The sequence below is a fragment of the Phacochoerus africanus genome, chromosome 10 (genome assembly GCF_016906955.1).
Source record: "Phacochoerus africanus isolate WHEZ1 chromosome 10, ROS_Pafr_v1, whole genome shotgun sequence".
NCBI classification, from domain to species: domain Eukaryota; kingdom Metazoa; phylum Chordata; class Mammalia; order Artiodactyla; family Suidae; genus Phacochoerus; species Phacochoerus africanus.
The window spans coordinates 86,535,290-86,558,302 of NC_062553.1; the positions used below are offsets into that span (position 1 = coordinate 86,535,290).

Sequence of the window (23,013 nt, forward strand, 5' to 3'; positions counted from 1 at the left end):
AACCACATCCAATGTAAAATTCCTAAGCATCCTCAAATAGTATTGACTGTATGAATATTCAAGATTTGTCTGTTATAGTTGCAGTTCTTTTGATTAAAGCATGATTCACATTTAGAATCATTCGAATCAGTTCCTATGCTGGTAAGTCCATTTATACACTGATTTATTCATTCATTCAGCGTATATTTGTGTAGGAGCTATATGGCAGTCACTGTTTCAGGCATCGGGAATTTAGTTAAAAAACAGAACAAAACTTCTTGCTGTTCTCAAGCTTACATTCTGGAGAACTCTGGGGAGAAATATAAAAGTAGTAAATACATACTAGGAAGTCAGTGATAAGTGATTTGGGAAAGAATAAAAAGGTACAGGGAGAGAGAAGCTGTGCTATTTAACATAGGATGGCAGAGCAGGCTTCTCTGAGAAGGTAACATTGTAGCAGAAACCTGAATGAAATTAGGAAACTCTGGCCAGGCAGTATCTGGAGGACAAATTGAGAAAATTCCAAGAGCCAGAGGACTAAGGTGGGAAAGTGGGTGGCCCGGGGAACAGTATAGAGGCCATTGTGTCTGGAGCTGCTCCCAGGAGTAAGGTAGAAGGAGTGATGGGTGAGTCCTGTTGAGTCCTTTTGGGCTCCACTGTGGTGAGGGCTTTGGCTGTTTTTCTAAGTGGGATGAGAAATCTCTGGAAGGTTTTGAGCAGAGAAAAGGCATCATCTGGATCTTTGCCACAGGCCACACATATGTGTGTTTTGGTTTATAAAAGGCAGATGAGTGAAAAAATGTACTGTGGGATGGTCTACAAAATTTGTACACATTTTTAAGAAACTTCACAGAAATTCCATGAATATGCTGGGCTGTTTCAAGTTCTGCCTCCACCGGCATCCCTTATATTGATATTCAGTGTCATTTGAGGTTTGTTACAAGAAAGGTTCGAGAAACTCTGGTTTATACAGAAAAGTTCAAACTCCTTGTAGCTTATCAAAAAGATCAGCATAACCAGATCCCTCTTTTAACCTCACTGTGAATTTTCCTTATGTTGCCCTGAAATAGTGACCAGTTTCTGGGTCCATAGAGACCATGTTTTCGAATGCTTCTCTGCCTTTCCACACTGCATTCCAACCAGAATGCCTTTCCTCGCTTCTCTCAATTGTCCAGTAGCTCACGTTCCTTTAAGAGTCCCTGAGGACATCACATCCTTCAGATCCTTCTCCAGCCTTTCTCTCCCTTCCCCTCCCAGACCGTCTAAATTCTGTCCCTTGTGTGTACTATTATCACTGCATGCCGGGGTGAAATCTTGTCCTCCTCTGCCCACACTTCCTGCAAGGGTTATAGCTCTCATTTCACCCTCCTAAAGAGGGCATTTTAAAGTGAACACTTGGAATTTCGCCCAGTAGCTCATTGCCAGTCTCAGAAGACTGAGAGATTCTCCTGAATGATCAGATTCAGTGGTAAGTTGATAGATCTGATTTTTATGGGCCAAGTTCACTAGGAGGCAGAATCACTTCCTTATAAAGGCAGCCTAGACCATCTCTGGCTCTTCCTCTTGTAATATCTGAAGAAGGACCAGGCTCCCTTTTTATTTTTTCCTCCTAAGTAGTAACACACATGCAAGTCACCCCTTTTGTGGGTGTGGCCCACTTCTGTCCAGCTCCTCTTTCAATAATGGGGTAGGAGTAGGGGTCAGTTCACTTAGGTGGAATGTCAACATCCCAGTGCATGCTGTCAGAGAGCCCCAAGTAAAGCTGATAGTCTGTACTGGGGACTGGTGTCATCAATGGGTGTACTTAATTAGTTAAAATCCAAGGAGAAGGCAATTTATAATATCAGAAATATTGCATTGATTTCAGTCATCAGTTTAGTTCTACTGATTAGCTTATAAACTTCCTGAAGGCAGGAACTGACCTATCTTTTTTATTTTTGTGTTTCCATTGATTCAGAGTAATTGGCAAAGAAAAGGTGTTTAATTTTATATTTATTTTTTTCTGATTACAGAAGCAATGCAACATGATTTTAGAAGCAGAATAATTTTGTGAAAATAGGAAAAAGTGATTCAGCAGGAATTCCCTGGTGGCTTGGTGGGTTAAGGATCTGGCGTTGTCACTGTTGTGGCTCAGGTCGCTGCTATGGTGTGGGTTCAATCCTGGGAATATCTACATGCCTCGGGGACAGCCAAAAAAAGTGATTCAACAAACCACAGATTATATATTAGCAAAATATAAACTTGTACACTTACTCTTTTTTACTGTGTTAGTGTACTGTTTTTGCAAAAAGGAAATTATAAGGTTTTGTTTAAAAAAAATTGTTTTTGTAGTATTAAATGGTCTTCTGCAAGGTTTTCCAAGCTACATAGTATTTAATTGATAAATGAATAAAGAGTAGTCCATTGATAAACAATATTTATTAGACATTTGTCCAAGCATCTTTTTTTCACGTGCTTTGCTATATGGTTTTTGTGCATAATAGCATTACAACTTCACAACAACTCTGCAGCAGGGATTTTTATGGGTTATTTCACACCTAAAGGAGCAGAGGCAGATAGAAATTAAGTAGCTTGCCCAAGGTCACAAAGATATTAAGTGGCAAAACTGGGAGTCAGTTATATGTCATTTAACTGTCATTTAACTTGAGAGCCACCAGAACTCCTTTTTTTTTGTCTTTTTGCCTTTTTTAGGGCTGCTCCTGCAGCATATGGAGATTCGCAGGCTAGGGGTCTAATCAGAGCTGTAGCTGCCGAGCCTACGCCAGAGCCACAGCAACGTGGGATCCGAGCCGTATCTGGAACCTACACCACAGCTCACGGCAACACCGGATCCTTAACCCACTGAGCAAGGCCAGGGATCGAAACCACAACCTCATGGTTCTTAGTCAGATTCATTAACCACTGAGCCATGACGGGAACTCCACACCAGAACCCTTAAAAGGATATTCTGTAATTTATTTAGCCTAGTTCCATCGTTGGGCATTGTGGTTGTTTTCATTTTTCTTACAGGATAAATAATGCTGCCTATGTTGAACATCCTTAGAGCCAAATATGTGTGCGTATTTATGGTCATTTTCTTCAGAAAAGTTCTTAGAAGTGAAATTTTTGGCTCAACTGGTTTTCCCCTCTAATTACAAATCTAGTGCATGCACAAAATGGAAAATTTGGAAAACATAGAAAAGCACCAAGTAATGAAGTAACAACCATTGATAATCTCTCCTTCTAGATGTTACTATTTTTAGCATTTTATTTTTTTCCCAGTCTTTTATGTACATATATAACATATGTTATATGTGTATAACAGTATATATATTATATGTATATAAATGTAATGCTGTGTATAGCTATATTGAAGCATGTACCTTATATTTCATTCTGTATTATAGAAAATTGTATTATACCACTGCTACATGTATAACTTTATATTTTCTTCATAGGTAATCAATTAATTAATTGTAGAAATCATATTTTGGAGTTCAAGGAAAATATTCTACGTCTGAAAAACAAAACAGAAAGAAATCATCAAGAGCTGATCAAAGCCTTGAATAAAATGAAGTTTGAAGTTGCAGACAGAGAAAATGTATCAGTAAACTCAGGTTTGTGTTGTTTTTGTGTATGATGGTTTCTTTGATGTCTTGTGTTTGGAAATTCACATTTTATGATTTCTTATTTTAAGTCATTTCTTAGAATAAACGTAACTAAATCATTACTCATTCTTTTATTGTGAGACATGCAAAAACCAGGTAAGAGGCATCACTGATAAACTTCCTCTCAGCTCTATCTCGAAAATGGTCTTCCTTTTTTTTCCATCTCTTTGAGTTGCACCACCTTCTGTGGCCCATCTAGTGGAGGCAGCCAGAAACCTGAGTATCTTCTCTGCCTCCATCGTCTTCCTCTGGCATCCTTCCACGGTGGTCAATAAGTAGTCCAGAGTCCTGGTGATTCATAGCCCTGTGTATTTCACACAAATCTGTCTGCGCTTTTCTGTCACCATCTCTACTATTCTGGTCAGGCCACCTTCATGCTTTATCTGAATGACTGCTCTTATATTTCTATTTTTTTCCTCTCTCTCCAGTCTTGTTTGTCCCCACTTATTCTCACTTTAGCCTAGGTGAAGACTACACTGTCCTGTACATCAACCTTCAGTGGCTCCGCATTTCTTTTTTTTCTTTCTTTTTTCTTTCTTTCTTTCTTTTTTTTTTTTTTTTTGGTTTTTGCTTTTCAGGGCCTCACCTGTGGCATATGGAAGTTCCCAGGCTAGTGGTCACATCAGAGCTACAGCTGCCAGCCTATACAACAGCCACAGCAACGTGGGGTCCAAGCCACATCGATGACCTACACTACAGCTCACGGCAACACTGGATCCCTGACCCACTGAGTAAGGCCAGAGATTGAACCCAAATCCTCATAGATACTAGTTGGATTGGTTTCCACTATACCACAACTCAAACTCCCGGCTCCTCATTTCTTTAGGATAAAAAGTCTGGTCTTCTGCTCTCCCCTCTGTAATCAAATACCTCCCCTCACTCTTCACCCCTGGCAACCACTGATCAATTCTCTGATTTTATAGTTTTCCATTTCTAGAATGCTATACAAATGGAACTACACAGTGTATACATAACTCTTTGAGGCTGGCTTCTTTGACTTAGCACAGATTATTCATCCAAGTTGTTATGTGACCAGTTGTGTTTTGCCTTTTTGTTCCTGACAAGCATGGATGTGCAATGAATAGTTTATTTCACCAGTGGAGGGACTTTTGGATTGTTTTCAGTGATTATCAATACCTGTCATGTAAGCATTTGTGTACAGATTTTTTTGTGTATAGGAAGGGAATTTTCCTTAGGATAAATATCTAGGATTTATTGGCATCTAGAAGGTATAGATCATAAGAAATAGCGATGCTGGAGTTCCTGTCTTGGCTCAGCGGAAACGCATGTGACTAGCATCCAGGAGGATGCAGGTTCGATCCCTGGCCTCGCTCAGTGGGTTAAGGATCCAACGTTGCTGTGGCTGTGGTGTAGGCTGGCAGCTACAGCTCCAATTCGACCCCTAGCTTGGGAACCTCCGTATGTCATGGGTGCAGCCCTACAGAGACAAAAAAAACAAAAAAACAAAAAAAAAAGCCATGCTGTTTTCCAGAGTGGCTGAACCATTTTGCATTCTCTTCCACAACCTAAATGAGTTGCAGTCACTCCAGTGACAGTCATCCTAGTGCCATGGACTCCCATGGTTTTAAATTGTATTTCTCTGGTGACTAATGATGTTAAACATCTTTTATGTGCTTGTTTGCCCTTCATATATCTTCTTGGGTGCGATGCCTGTTCAAATATTTGACACATTTTTTTTATGTTTTTCTTTTTTTTTTTTTTTGGTGGGCGGGGGGTGCCGCACCCAAAGCATATGGAGATTCCCAGGCTAGGGGTCCACTCGGAGCTACAGCTGCTTGTCTGTGCCACAGCCACAGCAACACGGGATCTGGGCTGTGTCTGTAACCTACATCACAGCTCATGGCAATGCCGAATCCTTAACCCACTGAGCGAGGTCAGGGATCAAACCCGCAACCTCATGGTTCCTAGTTGGATTTGTTTCCACTGCACCACAACAGTAACTCCAATTTGACACTTTTTTTTTAATCAGGTTTTTTTCCTGTTGAGTTTTGAGAGTTCTGTATATATCCTGGATACACATCAGACAGATATGTGATTTGGAAATATGCTCTCCCAGTGTGTGGCTTGTCTTCTCATTCTCCTTATGGTGTCCTTCAAAAAGCAAACCAGGGAGTTCCCGTCGTGGCACAGTGGTTAACGAATCCGACTAGGAACCATGAGGTTGCGGGTTCGGTCCCTGCCCTTGCTCAGTGGGTTAACGATCCGGCGTTGCCCTGAGCCGGATCTCGCCTTGCTGTGGTTCGGGCGTAGGCCGGAGACTACAGCTCCGATTGGACCCCTAGCCTGGGAACCTCCATATGCCACGGGAGTGGCCCAAAGAAATAGCAAAAAGACAAAAAAAAAAGTGGAAAAAAAAAAGCAAACCATTTTAATTTTGATGATGTCCAATTTATTCTTTTTCCTTTTTGTGTATCATGCTTTCGATGTTATATCTAGGAACTCTGCCTAGCTCAGTGTCATAGGTTTTCTTTTATGTTTTTAAAACATTTTATAGTTTTGGGTTTTACATTTATGTCTCTGAAACTTTTGAGTTTTTTTTTTATAAGTGGTGTAAAGTATGGGTTGAGGTTCAATCTTTTTTTTTTGTCTCTTTTTGTCTTTTTAGGGCTGCACCCACGGCACATGGAGGTTCCCAGCCTAGGGGTCTAATCGGAGCTGTAGCTGCCAGCCTATGCCACAGCCACGGGAATGCTGGATCCTTAACCCACTGAGCAAGGCCAGGTAGTGAACCTGAAACTTCATGGTTCCTAGTCAGATTGTTTCTGCTGTGCCACGACGGGAACTCCTCAGTCTTTTTCATGTGGATGTGCCAATGTTTTAGCACCATTTCTCAAAAAGGTTGTCCTTTCTGCATTGAATTACCATTGCACCCTTTTCAAAAATCAGTTGACCTTCTTTGTATGGATCTATGTCTGGATCTCTGTTCTTTTCCACTGGTCTGTGTATCTGTTTGTTCTGTAATATGCCACTGTCTTGATTACAATATTTTGCATTGTGAATTAAATAGAATAATGTGGGTCCTCCAGCTTTGATCTTTCTTCAGATTATGGGATCAAATTCAAATGAATGGTACAGATAGAGCCGTTAAACATTGAGAGACTACAAAACACAGAAAGATACAAGCTTGAATGATATGATATTAATCAAAGTACTAGAGCAGGCCAGTTAAAGCGTGTCACGGTTCTGCTTCCTTCATTTGGAACTGTCAGTTCTGTTAGCCTCTGGTTGTGTCACTTACAGTGTTAGACTTAAATACCACTTTTAAAATAAATATGAAGTAGTAACCTTTGAGCTATATTTTGTAGCCTTATGATTTGGATAATTCACACGCAATAGTATTTATCTTATACACTGAATACTAAATGAATCTATGAATTAATTTGTTAACCCTCATTTGAAAAAAATTGTACCAGGAGGAGAAAAACCCCTATAGTTGTGGACTCAGAAACCCTGTTTTTTCTCTTTCAGTTAAGAAGAATGTAAATGCATTGGGTAAGAATGAAATAGTTCCCAATGCATTTGAAGTCTTAAAGTTCTTTTTCCCTCATCTTAGGAAAGTAGACAGAATTTATCCTGATGTTATCATTGGCAAAGAGAAAACAGGCGGTAAGAAAACTTATAACTGGGAAATCAATACAGATATTTTGATCTTTCGGATCATCCTGTAATGTTTTGAAATGTGATCCATTAATATATTCATAAATGACCAGCCTAACTGCATTAATTTGGTTTACTGCAAATCAAGGTATTAATCTGGCAGAAAAAATTGTTCAATAAATATTTGGAGACTTGAATTCAAATTCAATTTTAATACAGATGCTTTGACAATAAGTCAGTATAAGCCAAATATCATTAAGCATCTGCCAAGTGCTTGGCAACTCTTTTCCCCTTTGGTTTGGATAAATTTATTTCTTATCTGATTATTTTCCTATTTACCCATCTTTCTGGGGACCAAAAGCAGCAAAAGCTTTACAGAAGAGATGTTTGAGCTAAGCCTTGAAGAATGAGTTCATTAGGTATAGAAGGAGAGAAGAAGCATTTGCATTAGATATAGGACTATTAGGCCAAGTCACCAAACAACTGCCATTCCCACAACCCTTGTTCAGTCCAATGAGTGAAACACTCTAGGCCAGAGTCAGCAAACCAGAGCCCGCAGGCCAAATCTGCCTGTTTTTAAGTAGTTTTATTTGACCGTAGCCATATTCATCATTTTCTTGTCTGTGGTTGCTTCTGTGCTATATCAGCAGAGATGAGTAGTTATAACAGAGAGAAAATGGCCCAAGAGCTGAAAATGTTTACCCTCTGGCCCTTCACAGAAAAAGTGTGCTGACCTCTGCTCTAGACAGTTCCTTGGGAATAAGTAGCCTTGTTCCATGTCACGTGGCTCTGACAAGCTGGTTGTGTTGTGATGGGGGGTGACAGATGTCATTGTTTAACACCTACTGAATTCTTACCTTGTCCGCTATACCAAGTTAGTTGTTTTCTTTCATTATCTCATTTAAATCTCACAACCCAGGAGTTCACGATGTGGCTGAGAAGCTGAAGAACCCATGTAGTATCCATGAGGATGTAGGTTCGATCCCTGGCCTCCCTCAGCGGGTTAAGGATCTGGCATTACTGCAAGCTTTGGTGTAGCTTACAGATGCGTCTCAGATCTGGTGTTGCTGTGGCTGTGGCGTAGGCTGGCAGCTGTGGCTCCGATTTGGCCCCTAGGCTGGGGACTTGCATATTCTGAGACTTTAGATACTGAGGAGAAGCATGGCCTCAGATGAGTACCAGCAGAGATAAGCAGAAGCCCATGATATAGAGTGAAATGGAGGAGAGAGGGCATATTGGTAATGGGGAAGGGCACTGGAATTCCTTATGGGGGAGCATGGGGGTGTTGAAATAACCCAGTTGTCAGAGCTATGGTTATATCCTGGATAATATTCTAATCCTTCAACTATTTCCTCATTTCTAACCCTTGCTGTGTGTTCAGTCCTTCTTTTGAGGTTCCTTTGGTGTGTTTTCCTAGGTTCTTGGGAGCTCAGGCTTGCATATAAACCTTTCTCACCAGAGGTAATTTAAAGGGACTTTAGTTGCTCTGAAGGTAACTAAAAGATCCTAACACGTAAAACATTTGCAGCAGTACTGAAGCCTGTAGCATGGCCTGCTGAGGAACCTGTCAACAATCTGGTATATTCTGTATTTGGATATATCTCAGATAATTTCTACTCTCCATAGCCCTTCAGTAACTGTTTTTTATTGACCCTCATTTCTTGCCTGGTCTACTGAAACTGACTTGTGATTTTTCTCATGGCTTTAGTATCGTTAAAGTCGATTCATTCTTCTTACCTTCCTCATAGGTACATACACAAATGCATAATTCATCATGCTCAACTCTTCCTTAAAATCCTTTAGTAGACTCTCCTTTAGTGCATATAGGGTGAAGTTAGCTTCTTGATGTGGTACACGCCCAAGAGGCTATATCTTTCAGATCTCAATTTCTGCCACTTCCCTTTTTTCCAGCAACCCCAAACCACTTACAGTGATCACTGCCCATAAGGAACACATCACCTCCTGGCTATCCACAGCTAACTTGTCATATAAGTCTATTATCCAGTATGACTTTTCAGCTTAACTAACAACTTCTTTGTGAAGTCTTCCATATTCCCTCATTGAACAAGCTTCTACCCTGTGCCAAACACTTGCCAGGCTCTGGGGAGACAGTGGTGAACAGACATGGACCTCATCGTCATAGAGACAAATGGGAAAACAATTGCAATAGGAAGTAATTAGTGCTCTGATAAGAGCAATACAAGGATAGAGAAGTAATCTGTGCTCGGGGAATTAGGGAAGGCTTTCTGGAGGTAGTGACATCTAAACTGAGATATGAAGGGTAAAAAGAATTGGAACAGGAGAAGCAGGGAAAAGGCAGATGATGGATAGTGGAAAAATAGAGGAAGGAAATGTGAAAGGTCTAATAGCAAGAGGGCCTGGAAAAAAGAGGTGGCTTTTGTGCATAGTTGGGGGAAGACCAAAGGGGCTTGGCCATTCATTTATTGACCCCAAATTGATTGGCATTCTTATGTGCTGGTCATTACATTAGTGCTGGATTCATAATGGTGAGCAAGAGAAGCAGTTTCAGCCCTCACCAAACTTACATTCCAGCTAGGCAGACAAATGAGGAATAACAAAAAGGGCAATAAATCCTACAAAAGATGAAGTAAGAATACATGGCTGGTATGCCCAGTCTAATTTAGGAAGAGTGAGTAGAACCAGTAGAAGAAACCAGTAGAAGAGTGTTCTAGGTAGCAAGGAATGACATGTGCAGGTGCCTGGGGAGGAGAGAGTGCTGTTTGGTCAGTTTGAGAAGCCGAAAAACACCAAGGAAGACTAGTTTGGAGAGAGAGTAGTTGAGACAGAAGAGGTGTTTGGGACCAGGTCAGGAAGGGCCTTGTAAACTTTTGTAAAATATTCCTTATTCTAAGGTGGAAGCTGTTCTAGAAATTGTATTTGAGAGTGGCTCTCAAAGCTTGAAACTTAACCCCTGACTCACACCATCTGTTAGGGTTAGGGTTTTCTCATGGCTTTAGTATTGTTACAGTCGATTCATTCTTCATACCTTCCTCATAGGTACATACACAAATGCATAATTCATCATGCTCAACTCTGTAAAGAGCACTTCTAGGTGGATCGTAGACCAAAATATAAAAGGCAAATGATAAATCATCTAGAGGATACTCTGGAGAACATCTTTTTGACTTGAAGATAAGCAAAGATGTCTCAATAGCAATCAAAAAGCACTAATTATAAAGGAAAATATTGATAAATTGTACAATATTAAAATTAAGAATGTCTGTTCTTAATTTTAAGAGGTAAAATAACAAGGGAACCTGTGATGGGAGATATTTGTGATACACATGGCTGGCAAATATTCACAATCTATAAAAAGCACCAAAAAAATCAGTAAGAAAAATACAGATAACTCAATAGAAAAATGTACAAAATCTTAAGGAGGGATTTTATGACTATTCAAGGGCCAATAAACATATGAAAGCATGTTTAAACTCAGAGTAATCAGGGAAATACTGATTTTTAACTGTTGTCACTGAAGTTCAATGGTTTTTCTTAAATGCTTCTCGGTTTATGGTATGCCAGGTCTCTGTTTTGACAATTTTGTTTCCAATTGTATTACTGCCTTTTAGGAGAGGATTTTCTGAGTTCCTCACTTAGCCATTCCTGAAGTTTTCATCCCTATTTTAAAGGTGGGGAAGTTGAGGTTGGAGAGGTTTATATCTTGCCCAGATTCAAACAGCCAGGCACTGGTGTGGCCAAGATTGAGTTTGGGCAGACTTCATGGGTAGAATCTTTTTTTTTAAGGGCCACACCAGGAGCATACAAAGGTTCCCAGGCTAGGGGTCGAATCGGAACTGTAGCCGCCAGCCTACGCCACAGCCACAGCAATGCTAGATCCAAGCCATATCTGCGACCTACATCACAGCTCATGGCAACTCCGGATCCTTAGCCCACTGAGTGAGGCCAGGGATCGAACCCACATCCTCAGGATGCTAGTTGGGTTCATTACCACAGGGCCACAATGGGAACTCTGAGTCTTAATGTCTATGGAATAACATAGAGTCTGTTCTCCCACTGCTTCAGTTATTAATACCCAATAAAAGTCACTTGGGGCAAGGATTCATTCCATTAAATCATTTGGAAATGACTTTGTACAATTTTTTCACAGATGAAAATGCTTCATAGTATTTTTCCTATTTGGGGTTCCAAAGTCTCCTTAGGAAGAAGTAGAGAATCAGCCCATATGTGGTGTTTTGTACCCAGTTAGATGAAAGCTATAACAAATGGAAAGTGGCTAGTTTTATTTTTCACTATATTGAAATTCTCCAACATGAGCACATCTGGGGTCTATTTAATGCATTTACTAACAATCCACTTCAAGTTGGAATTTTCTCAAACAGAAAGTAAAATATGTGATAAAAAATCATAGTAGTGTGGGTTTTTTTTTTTGCAACAGTGTTTCCCTTTTGTTTTTGATGACCATGCAGCTAATCCAAACAGAGAAGGAAGTATAGATATGAATGCTAAATCACGTTTTTCTCTGTGGTTTGAAATGATGATCCCATACTCCTGTGTCTGCAGTGTCATTTGTGCTGGGTATTTCCACTGTCAGCAGAGGAAATCATAGTTACCTGAAGCAAACGCTGACCTCTCTTATCTCCAGGATGACTCCTTCAGAAGAGAAGGACTCTGTGGTGATTGTCTGTATCGCAGATGTACGTATGGGAAACAGATGGCTGCCCTCACTCCCAGCCTATAGTCTCCAAACACCCTTTCTCCCTGTGAATCGCTGTATCCTTTTGAATTCTTTCTTAAATGTAAAAGAGCAATTCATAGATGCCTTTTTTGAATAGCAGACAATATATTTAATACCTGTTTGCTACTACTGAGAAGGAATTAAATATGTCAATCTGAAAAGAAAAGAAAATAGTTCCACGTGGAGAAACAAGATTGTATTGCTAGATATGTTATTAGGAGCCCTCCAAACTATATGGTACAGAAGTTATATTTACAAACTGGGCATTAAAATTGATGCTATACTAGGGAGTTCCGGGGGGGGGGTGGTCTAGCAGTTAGGACCCGGTGCCTTTACCACTGTGGCCCAGGTTCAGTCCAAGGTCTGGGAACTGAGAACTCGCATCAAGCCCCTGCACTCCAGGGCCAAAAAAGAAAAAAAAAAAAAATTTTGATGCTATACTAAGAAAACTTGCCCAGTCCAATAAAAGGTTAGTGTATGAATGAGAGATAATTTACATTAAGTCACAGTAACTATCTTTAATTGAGGGACTCCTCTCTGGAGGATTGTGGATAACTTTTATATACATTTTTTATAACTTGCATTACATCCCTGTAAAGTAGGCATCTAGATGAAGAAACTGGAGCTTAAAGAACGTAAATAGTTTCCCCAATAATTAATAAAGTAGATTCAAATCTGCATCTCTTCAACGGCCCCTAAGGGTTCTGTCTTGCCTCTAAAGCCACATAAAGTTATAAAGTACTGTATAAATATTAACACCATAAGACCTTTCAGGAGACCTTTCAGAGAGGGAAATTTGGCAAAATGTATCAGATTTGAAATGTGTATATCCTTCAAATCAGAAATCTCAATTCTTGGGAATTATCCTGAGTAGATAATTAGGCAAGAATTTCAAAATAATAAAAATATGTTGGTATAGTACGGTAGTGAAAACACAGACTCTGGATCTAGATTGCCAAGGTTCAAACGGCTAGCTAATTAGTTAATATATTTAAAGTATTTACAGTGATACGTGACACATAGGAAGTGTTCAGTAAGTAATAAGTTCAAATATTTTCAGTGCACTCTTGTTTATAAAAGTGTAATATCAGAAACAACCAAAATATCTGTCAAGAGGCTAAATACTTATGTCTACAATGTAATAACCTGTAACCATTGAAGGGAGAATGAATAGCTATATTCATTGACATAAAATGATGTTCATCATATTGTTGACTGAAAAAAGTTGGAAAGCATGTTTAAGATACTATCTATGTAAAATGCGATAGAAAAAAGGAAGAAAAGAGGAAAATATACAGACATAAAATATATAAATGAAAAAAGAATGAGAAAACTGTGGAGTAATAGTCTCCAAAATATAAATAGTGATTATCTCCAGATATTAGAAGTTAAAGGGATCTTGGTTGTCCTTTAAAAAAATTTTTTTCTTGGAGTTCCCATGGTGGTGCAGTGGTTAACGAATCCAACTAGAAAACATGAGGTTGCGGGTTCCATCTCTAGCCTTGCTCAGTGGGTTAAGGATCCGGCGTTGCCGTGAGCTGTGGTTGTAGATTGCAGACGCCACTCGCATCCTGCGTTGCTGTGGCTCTGGCGTAGGCCAGTGGCTACAGCTCCGATTGGACCCCTAGCCTGGGAACCTCCATATGCCACGGAGAGTGGCCCTAGAAAAGGCAAAAAGACAAAAAGACAAAAAAAAAATTTTTTCTTGGTTGTTTAAATTTTCTATAATAAACATGTCTTTGAATGCAGAAAAACTTGAAACAAAACAAGCAACATAAGAATTAATAGGATATAATTAAAAGATTAAACAGTCATTCTCTCCAACTTCAATTTCTTAATATTGGAAGCATATACCTAATCTCCAAAATGTTTTATCACAAGTCCATATGTTACATATTACAATCTTTATTTCTTTTCTGCCGACAGAATGCACATCTGCCTAAAATGTTTAGACCAACAATACAATACTGGGGGGCAAATTTTTAAAAATAAAACACTTAAGTATAACTTTAGAATTGTGTTTAAAATATAACGTTTCAGTGTGTAAGAAATAGCTGGTGATTCAGTTTTGTCTGTCTTCAGAACTTTAGGTACTGTAATAGAGTTGTCTGTGTCATGGCTAATATTTTAAAACAAGCTATCTAATATACATTCAAAGTTGTCTTTCAGAGTACTTGGATTTGACAGTATAACTAGTATTCTTCAAAATAGTTTCATAACTTTATGTTGGGAATGCTTGTGGGCCCTAAAGCTCCATCCTATAAATGCCATAGGTTATATATAAGAGAACATTATAAGCCTGAGAGAATAAGCCATCAGAAACTGCTTACAAATGAGTCTGTCATCTAATCTAGCAGAGTAGATACGCAGAGTTTGTTGATGGAAGAAAATTTGGGAATTAAGCTGAACAATACTGTCTGGAAAAAGGTGGTGTAATTTTGAAATAAGCTTACTGTCATATAGTACTCATAAAATGAAGACACTTTAAAAAAAAAAAGCAGTTCTTTGAAATAAGCCAGCCCATTTTTAGGACAAAAGTGTGTTTTTGTTTGTTTGTTTTTAGTGCTACACCTGTGGCATATGGAAGTTCCTGGGCCAGGGGTTGAATGGGAGCTGCAGCTGCTGGCCTATGCCATAGCCAGGCAACGCTGATCTGAGCCCTATCTGAAACCTAGGCTGCAGAGGTGCCAGATCCTTAACCCACAAAATGAGGCCTGGGTCAAATCTACATCCTCATGAATACCAGAGGGATTCTTAACCCGCTGAGCCACAGCAGGAACTTCAGAACAAAAATGTTTTATACACATAGTTTTTTACACTAATGTTTCAATGTAAATAATGTGTAGTGATACTTCATATTGTGACAAAAGGAGAATGAGTATATTCAGTGTTCCAGTCAGACCTTTTAGATGCAAGGATATTTTAAATCCATTCATAGAAAGTGAAAATGCTGGAAATTATGAAGATATAATGACATTCCACACATTAAAATAGATTTACATGTATTAGTAGAACTATGAGCTATACTTAGTTTCAGTAAAATATTTTTCTCACTTTTAGAGTAATGAAGATTATTTAAAATCTGTGGTTGGCATGATTACAAAAAAGTAAGTACTGACTGATGAATTTTAAAATAGCCTTTAATTTTTCTATCTTATTTATTTTCCTGTCCAATTACATCATTTTATCAGTGGTCACGTTCTCTCTCTCTCTCTTTTTTTTTTTTTGGCTGCACCTTTGGGATATGGATGTTCTCGGGCCAGGCATCGAACCTGGGCTGCAGCTGCGGCAGCATCAGATCCTTAACCCACTACACCACAGCTGGAATCCCTGGTTATGTTCTTTTTAATGAGTGTAACTGTAGGAAAAAAAAAATCTGTAGTTTTATCTATGCTGTGGTGAAGCATAGGTTATAATTTCCCCAAATTTTGTACATTATTTACCTATTAAAATCCATATTTGTCATGTTATTATTGTTACAATACCTATTTCCCATGAAATCCGTTGCCTCTGAGAGATACCTACCAGTTTATTTTTAATATGTTCTTAGAATTCCTGTTGTGGCTCAGTGGTAACAAACCCTACTAATATCCATGAGGACTCGGGTTCAATCCCTGGCCTTGCTCAGAGAGTTAAGGATCTGGCATTGCTGTGAGCTGTGGTACAGGTCACAAATGCAGCTCTGATCTGGCGTTGCTGTGGCTGCGGTGTAGGCTGGCAGCTGCAGCTCCTATTTGCCTTAGCCTGGGAAGCTCCATATGCTGGAAGTGCTGCTCTAAAAAGAAAAAGAAAAAAAAAATTCTTGTGTTCCTTACCGTGTGATGAGGTTACTTTTACTGCTTTTACTTGCAATATCCTGCTGCATGCAGCCTGAGAGATGAAAGCACGTGTCAATGAACCAGTATCAAGCTATTTATCAAGCAAGATGCTGTGGAATGGACCCAGCCTCCCATACAAAAACTGGTAAAAAGCAAAAGCAAATCACCATAAAGAAGCTAACGTTATCACAGTATAATGAAGTTAGTGTTATCAATGTGCGAGAACTTTCAGTCATCAAGAAGGACTTTCTTGAGAAGGTGATAATTGAACTGAGTCCAAGTGTAAGTAGACATGCTTTGGACAGACAGGAGGAGACGGGAATGCCTGGCAAATAAAATTGCTGGAGAATTCAGAGGACCACATTTTGGGGAATGTAAGTGTACCCTGGTACGTAGATGTTTGGGATTAAGGAGGAAAGATTGGTGGGAGATAAGGCAGGCCATGATGAGATCATGAAAGGCCTTATGTATGACGCTAAGAATATGTACTCTTTTTGTTACAAGCTAGGGTTGCAAACATGGCCTTCAAGCTGAATCTGGCTAACTGACATGTTTGCTCTAGCCACCTCTGTTTTGCTTTGTTTGGGTTTTTTCTTCACCAAATAGCTCTAGCTAATGAAGCAGTTATTCTAGTCAAAAGATTTCTGGCCAGTAACTGTAGAATGAATAGAATTAGACGATCACCTTTTGGAAACATAACTGACTCGGGCATATCAGGAAGTGACTGGTGGCTGGGGAGCTTTTCCAGGAAGGTGTACCTGTCAGTGTCCAGAGAACTCTTGGTAGTTCAAAAAGAGGGAATAGAGAAAGTTTAACTTTAAAAAGTGGCCAAAAAACATTTACAAGTGCTAAGAGGAAAAAAGGAAGAAGAAAGGAAATAGAAGAAACATCAAGGGAGACAGGGTTACACCCAGAGGTCTGAGGCTGGGAGCACAGATGGCTGCACCGTGGTCAGTGCCTGACAGCAGGTTCCTGCTGTGCTGCCTCCATCAGAGCTAACACCCCCACCCACTCTGTCCCTCCTGCCAGTACCAACGTCATCGCTGTGTAGGAAGAGTGCCTGCCAATCACTTGGGACTCACTGGAAGGAGCTAGCAGGGGCCTGAGATGGTGGCGTGCAGACCTCCGCCCCACAGTACACACCAGAGCAGATGGACAGCAGCAAGGGATTGAGGTCCCCACCTAAACCCCTGTCTATCTCATTACCGCTGCAAGGTAGAGTCAGGCAAGTAACTGTAGGGAGTTACTACCCACCACCCTCAAAAAAACAAACAAACAAACAAACAAAAAAACAACCTTGAATCTGTCGACAAAAATTCACTGAACAATCAAGACAAAAAAAGAGTTTTATTTGAGCCAAACTGAGGATTATAACCCTGGAGACAGACTCTCAGAAGCTCTGAGAACTGTTCTACTAGAAGTCAAAGGCACCGTCATAGGCCTTTTAGAGATAAAATGATCACACATCAAAGTGACATACCGATGTTCAACATAAAGTTCACTGAAGATAGTCCAGGGAGGCCCGTACGCCACGTGTGTCTAGTTTTCTTCAAGAAAAAAGTTGCTGTATACTTAAATTCTTTTTTTTCCCCTTAAATTCTTAAAATGTTGTCATATTCCATACTCTCCTCTCAGTTGTTTTATTTTGAATAATAACCTGCTGCTTAGAGAAGACACATTAACCTGAAATGACTTCAATCTATGCTCGCGTGGTGTCCTTGTAAGAGATTCTTGACAGACTCAGTTAAAAAGAAGGCAAAGATTACCTCACAAAATCAAATACCTCGGAATACACCTGACCAAGGAGGTAAAGGACCTATATGCCGAGAACTATAAAACTTTAATCAAAGAAATCAAAGAAGATGTACAGAAATGGAAAGATATTCCATGTTCATGGATTGGAAAAATCAATATTGTAAAAATGGCCATACTACCCAAAGAAATCTACAGATTCAATGCAATCCCTATCCAATTACCCACGACATTTTTCACAGAACTAGAACAAACAATCCAAACATTTATATGGAACCACAAAAGACCCAGAATCGCCAAAGCAATCCTGAGAAACAAAAACCAAGCAGGAGGCATAACTCTCCCAGACTTCAAGAAATACTACAAAGCCACAGTCATCAAAACAGTGTGGTACTGGTATCAAAACAGACAGACAGACCAATGGAACAGAATAGAGAACCCGGAAATAAACCCTGACACCTATGGTCAATTCATCTTTGACAAGGGAGGCAAGAACATCAAATGGGAAAAAGAAAGTCTATTCAGCAAGCATTGCTGGGAAACCTGGACAGCTGCATGCAAAGCAATGAAACTAGAACACACCCTCACACCATGCACAAAAATACACTCCAAATGGCTGAAAGACTTAAATATACGACAGGACACCATCAAACTCCTAGAAGAAAACATAGGCAAAACTCTCGGACATCAACATCATGAATATTTTCTCAGGTCAGTCTCCCAAAGCAATCGAAATTAGAGCAAAAATAAACCCATGGGACCTCATCAAACTGAAAAGCTTTTGCACAGCAAAGGAAACCCAAAAGAAAACAAAAAGACAACTTACAGAATGGGAGAAAATAGTTTCAAATGATGCAACTGACAAGGGCTTAATCTCTAGAATATATAAACAACTTATACAACCCAACAGCAAAAAAGCCAATCACCCAATGGAAAAATGGGCAAAAGACCTGAATAGACATTTCTCCAAAGAAGATATACAGATGGCCAACAAACACATGAAAAAATGCTCAACATCGCTGATTATAAGAGAAATGCAAATCAAAACTACCATGAGATATCACCTCACACCAGTCAGAATGGCCATCATTCATAAATCCACAAATAACAAGTGCTGGAGGGGCTGTGGAGAAAAGGGAACCCTCCCGCACTGTTGGTGGGAATGTCAACTGGTACAGCCACTATGGAGAACAGTTTGGAGATACCTTAGAAATCTATCCATAGAACTTCCATATGACCCCGCAATCCCACTCTTGGGCATCTATCCGGACAAAACTCTACTTAAAAGAGACACGTGCACCCGCATGTTCATTGCAGCACTATTCACAATAGCCAGGACATGGAAACAACCCAAATGTCCATCGACAGATGATTGGATTCGGAAGAGGTGGTATATATACACAATGGAGTACTACTCAGCCATAAAAAAGAGTGACATAATGCCATTTGCAGCAACATGGATGGACCTAGAGAATCTCATACTGAGTGAAATGAGCCAGAAAGACAAAGACAAATACCCTATGATATCACTTATAACTGGAATCTAATATCCAGCACAAATGAACATCTCCTCAGAAAAGAAAATCATGGACTTGGAGAAGAGACTTGTGGCTGCCTGATGGGAGGGGGAGGGAGAGGGAGTGGGAGGGATCGGGAGCTTGGGCTTATCAGACACAACTTAGAATAGATTTACAAGGAGATCCTGCTGAGTAGCATTGAGAACTTTGTCTAGATACTCATGTTGCAACAGAAGAAAGGGTGGGGGAAAAAATGTAATTGCAAAGTATACATGTAAGGATAACCTGACCCCCTTGCTGTACAGTGGGAAAATAAAAAATAAAAATAAAAAAAAAAGAAGGCAAAGATTTACAAAGAGTTCCCGTGGCTCATAATTGCAATGTTTCTGAGAATGACTTTAAGGAATTCCTGTCATTGCTCAGTGGTTAATGAACCCAACTAGGATCCATGAGGACGAAGGTTCGATCCCTGGCCTCGCTCAGTGGGCTAAGGATCCTGCATTGCTGTGGCTGTGGTGTAGGTCGGCAGCTGTAGCTCTGATTCGACCCCTAGCCTGGGAAACTCCATATGCCATATGTGCGGCCCTGAAAAGAAAAAAAAAAAAAAAGAAAAAAATAAAAAAGGAAAAGAAAATGACTTTAAAAAGAATGATAGTGTGTGGTTACTAGTGGAGACCATAAATGGAAATATTACCTAATGGGTAAGAATACTTATGTTTTACTCTCTAAAATGTTCAGAGACAAAGGTCACTAGTTTCAGAAATTGCTGTATTTTAGTTAAGCTTGAAGATCAAGTGTACCAGAGAACTATGCTGGATGATCCAGAAAGTGATCCTAGTGATGTTAACAATACAGGGTAAAAGGTTGGGCTAAAATCGTTTTCTATCTTGTGAGAGTAGAATAAAACTAATTTAAAAATAGGACATTATGAAATATGCTTTTTTTTTTTCTTTTTAGGGCCATACTTGTGGCACATGGAGGTTCCCAGGCTAGGGGTCCAATTGGAGCTACAGCTGCCGGCCAATGCCACAACCACAGCAACATCAGATCCAAGCTGTGTCTGCGACCTACACCACAGCTCACAGCAACACCAGATCCTTAACCCACTGAGCGAGGCGGGATTGAACCCACAACCTCATAGTTCCTAGTCGGATCTGTTTCCACTGAGCCACTACAGGAACTCCAAAATATGCTATTCTAAATATGTGACTGTATCTAAGTTAATGTCGACACCTAACTTCATTTACATACCCTTTTTATATATTTAATTTAGCTTTTTTCCTATATCTTCTCATTGGAGGTAATGGAGGTTGCTGTATGTTTTTCTGGCCCTAAATTTGACACTATATAGTAATTTTTAAGCTACTTAAGATTATATAAAACCTTATATGAAACTGTGTATAACTGTGTACTTTATATTAAAACTGTAGAGCTGTAAATTTTCCACTCTTACATGACTATAAGGTAAAATCACTCATTTACAATAGCAACAAAGCATAGTTATTCTGAAGTCATTGGCAACTAGCAATTCTGGCATCATTATCTCACAGACTTTTGATGCTATCTATAGCCTGACAGCCTAGAAAAGTTTGAAGAGTCTTAGAAATGTGTTGGCACACAGGATTAAACGGCTCTTGCTTAAGATAGAGTGCATAAAAACTGAGTCTGGGATCTTTTTCTCCATCAGTAATGGGAAATTATACCATCAAGGTAGAATTTACTTATAACTTGACTTTTGTTGCTTTTGAGCTTTGGATGAAATTATCCAGAGAACAAAATTTTACTTACTAATGTCTGTGGTCCAGGCTTTTTAATGATTGTATATACTCCAACTTGATGTTATTTACACTTGCCTCTGATATTCTAAATTGCTGTACAAAGTCTTAAGGCTTAAAGTTATGCAGTTGCACTTTTGAAAATGTAGATGTTATGTTACTAATTTTTACCCCAAAAGCAAACAAACAGGACTCCGTGTTCGGTTCTTCCATAACAGCATTTTCTCTACCCTAAGGAAAACATTACAATTAGATTTGTTTGATTGTTTTTTAATTTGTTATTTTATTTTTATTAATTTATTTTCTTTTTGGCCCCCCTGTGGCACATGGAATTCTGGGCTAGGGATCAGGAAGGAAGTCTGTACTTAATACATTTATTCACAGTTAGTACACCAGGATGTTCAAATTTGAACAGTGTTGTTGGAGAAGACTGGTGTTACTTAATTAAAATATGTTAACTGAAATTCATGCATATGGGAATTGTATGAAGCGAGAATTGCCTATTTTGCACATAATCAAGATCATGTGTATAAACTGTCTTGCTTCCATTTTAATGAATAATGTGATGCCTAAACTTAGATCTTGTTTAAAGCCAGATTATCTATCTCTGAAAGAAAACCATTCAAAATGCTCTTACCTTCTTTTCCGTGATGGTACGAGATTTGTATTACAGCTTTTTGTAAGCAATGTTTTATTCATTTTAATGATGTCCTTGTTAGTCTATAAATATTAACTTTTTAAAATAGTCTAAAAAATTTACATACTCCTCCAAAGAGTTGTGGACAAGAATCACATTTAATCCTTTCTGTGGCAGCCTGGTTTAAGGAGCCACATTGCTATTTGGTAGGACTTGTACTAAACTCAAAATTATAGACTTCAAAAAACTAATGTTCTTGCTTCTCTGCAGTTACTTATTATGCTAACTAGTTCTGTTATCTTGAATCTGTCTGAGCACATATCTGATTGAAAGCTTGAAAAATTCAAAGTAGCTATAACTTTTATAAGAGGAAGTTAATTTTGTTCTGCACATTTTCAGTTTTTTGAAGTGTCTGTCACTAATTTTTGAAAGAAATACTTTGGCTAAAAAGTATTAGTTTTATGATGTTGATATCAGGTATATCATGAAGTAATTCAAATAAAAATATATACAGAAGGAAATTCTTTTTCAGTTTTATGTTATTTTGGTAAATTCAATGTTCAATTATAAGCTTCCACTACTTCTGTTTATAGATTCAAAAGGCAACTGATGTCTGGATCCTTAGAAGTCATTTCGATACCTGCTTATTTTTATCCGCACATGTTACATGCCAGGCAATCAACTGAGGCCTCACAAAAATTAGAGAGGTATGACCTGTTAGAAATAGTGTCCTTAAATAACTAACTTCGGAATGGATTAGCAATGAGATCCTGCTATGTAGCACTGGGATCTATGTCTGGTCTCTTATGATGGAGCATGGTAATGTGAGAAAAAAGAATGTATGCATGTACATATAACTGGGTCACCATGCTATACAATAGGAAAAAAAATTGTATTGGGGAAATAACAATTTTAAAAAATTAATTAATTTAAAAAAAATTAGCTTCATCGAATGCAATGTTAGAATCAGCATCTAGTAGATAGTATTTCAGGTACAGTGGTGTGCTATAGCCAGCTCCTGTTGGCTTGCCCCTGTATTCTAGTCCCAGCTTTTCTGTTTGCCCATCATCCTAGGCTAGCCTTTTTTTTTCTCTTAGCTTCAACTCCGTAGCATTACATACATGGAAAAGTCATTGTGAAAATAATATGGTAGTATTTGTGAAAGAATTATGAAAAATTATAAGCTCTCTCTGTAGAAAGGATTGCTATTGTTTGGTTATAAATGTGGTGTGTATTATAAGAAGGGTAATAATTCGATTCCTCAAAACTTAGTAAAGCAAAATATGTCACCATTCAGAAAAAGGGGGAGTTACCATTGTGGCTCAGTGAAAGGAGCCCAATTAGTGTCCATGAGGGTGTCATCACTGCCAAGATCTTCAGACAGCACTTGTCTAATTGCTGTAATTTTATCATAGTTCTGTCTTTCATGCTAGATTTTGAGACCCAGAAGGGCAAGAACTGCACTGTGTATTACTCTCTGGATCTTCAGGACTCAGCCTAGTATCCCTCTTAGTATTAAACTAGAATGATGTTTCTTTATACTTTCATTTGAA

At 39.0% G+C, this 23,013-nt stretch overlaps 1 protein-coding gene across 1 annotated transcript in view; it reads left to right on the forward strand.

Moving 5' to 3' along the window:
- The window catches only part of MGAT4D (MGAT4 family member D), a 47,450-nt gene that overhangs the window by 6,932 nt on the left and 17,505 nt on the right, over positions 1–23,013 (forward strand). The window contains exons 2-6 of the mRNA XM_047798136.1: positions 3,417–3,575; positions 7,116–7,253; positions 11,787–11,920; positions 15,022–15,068; positions 22,054–22,167. Coding sequence (XP_047654092.1) covers positions 3,417–3,575; positions 7,116–7,253; positions 11,787–11,920; positions 15,022–15,068; positions 22,054–22,167 — 592 coding nt within the window. The remainder of the gene's footprint in view (positions 1–3,416; positions 3,576–7,115; positions 7,254–11,786; positions 11,921–15,021; positions 15,069–22,053; positions 22,168–23,013) is intronic.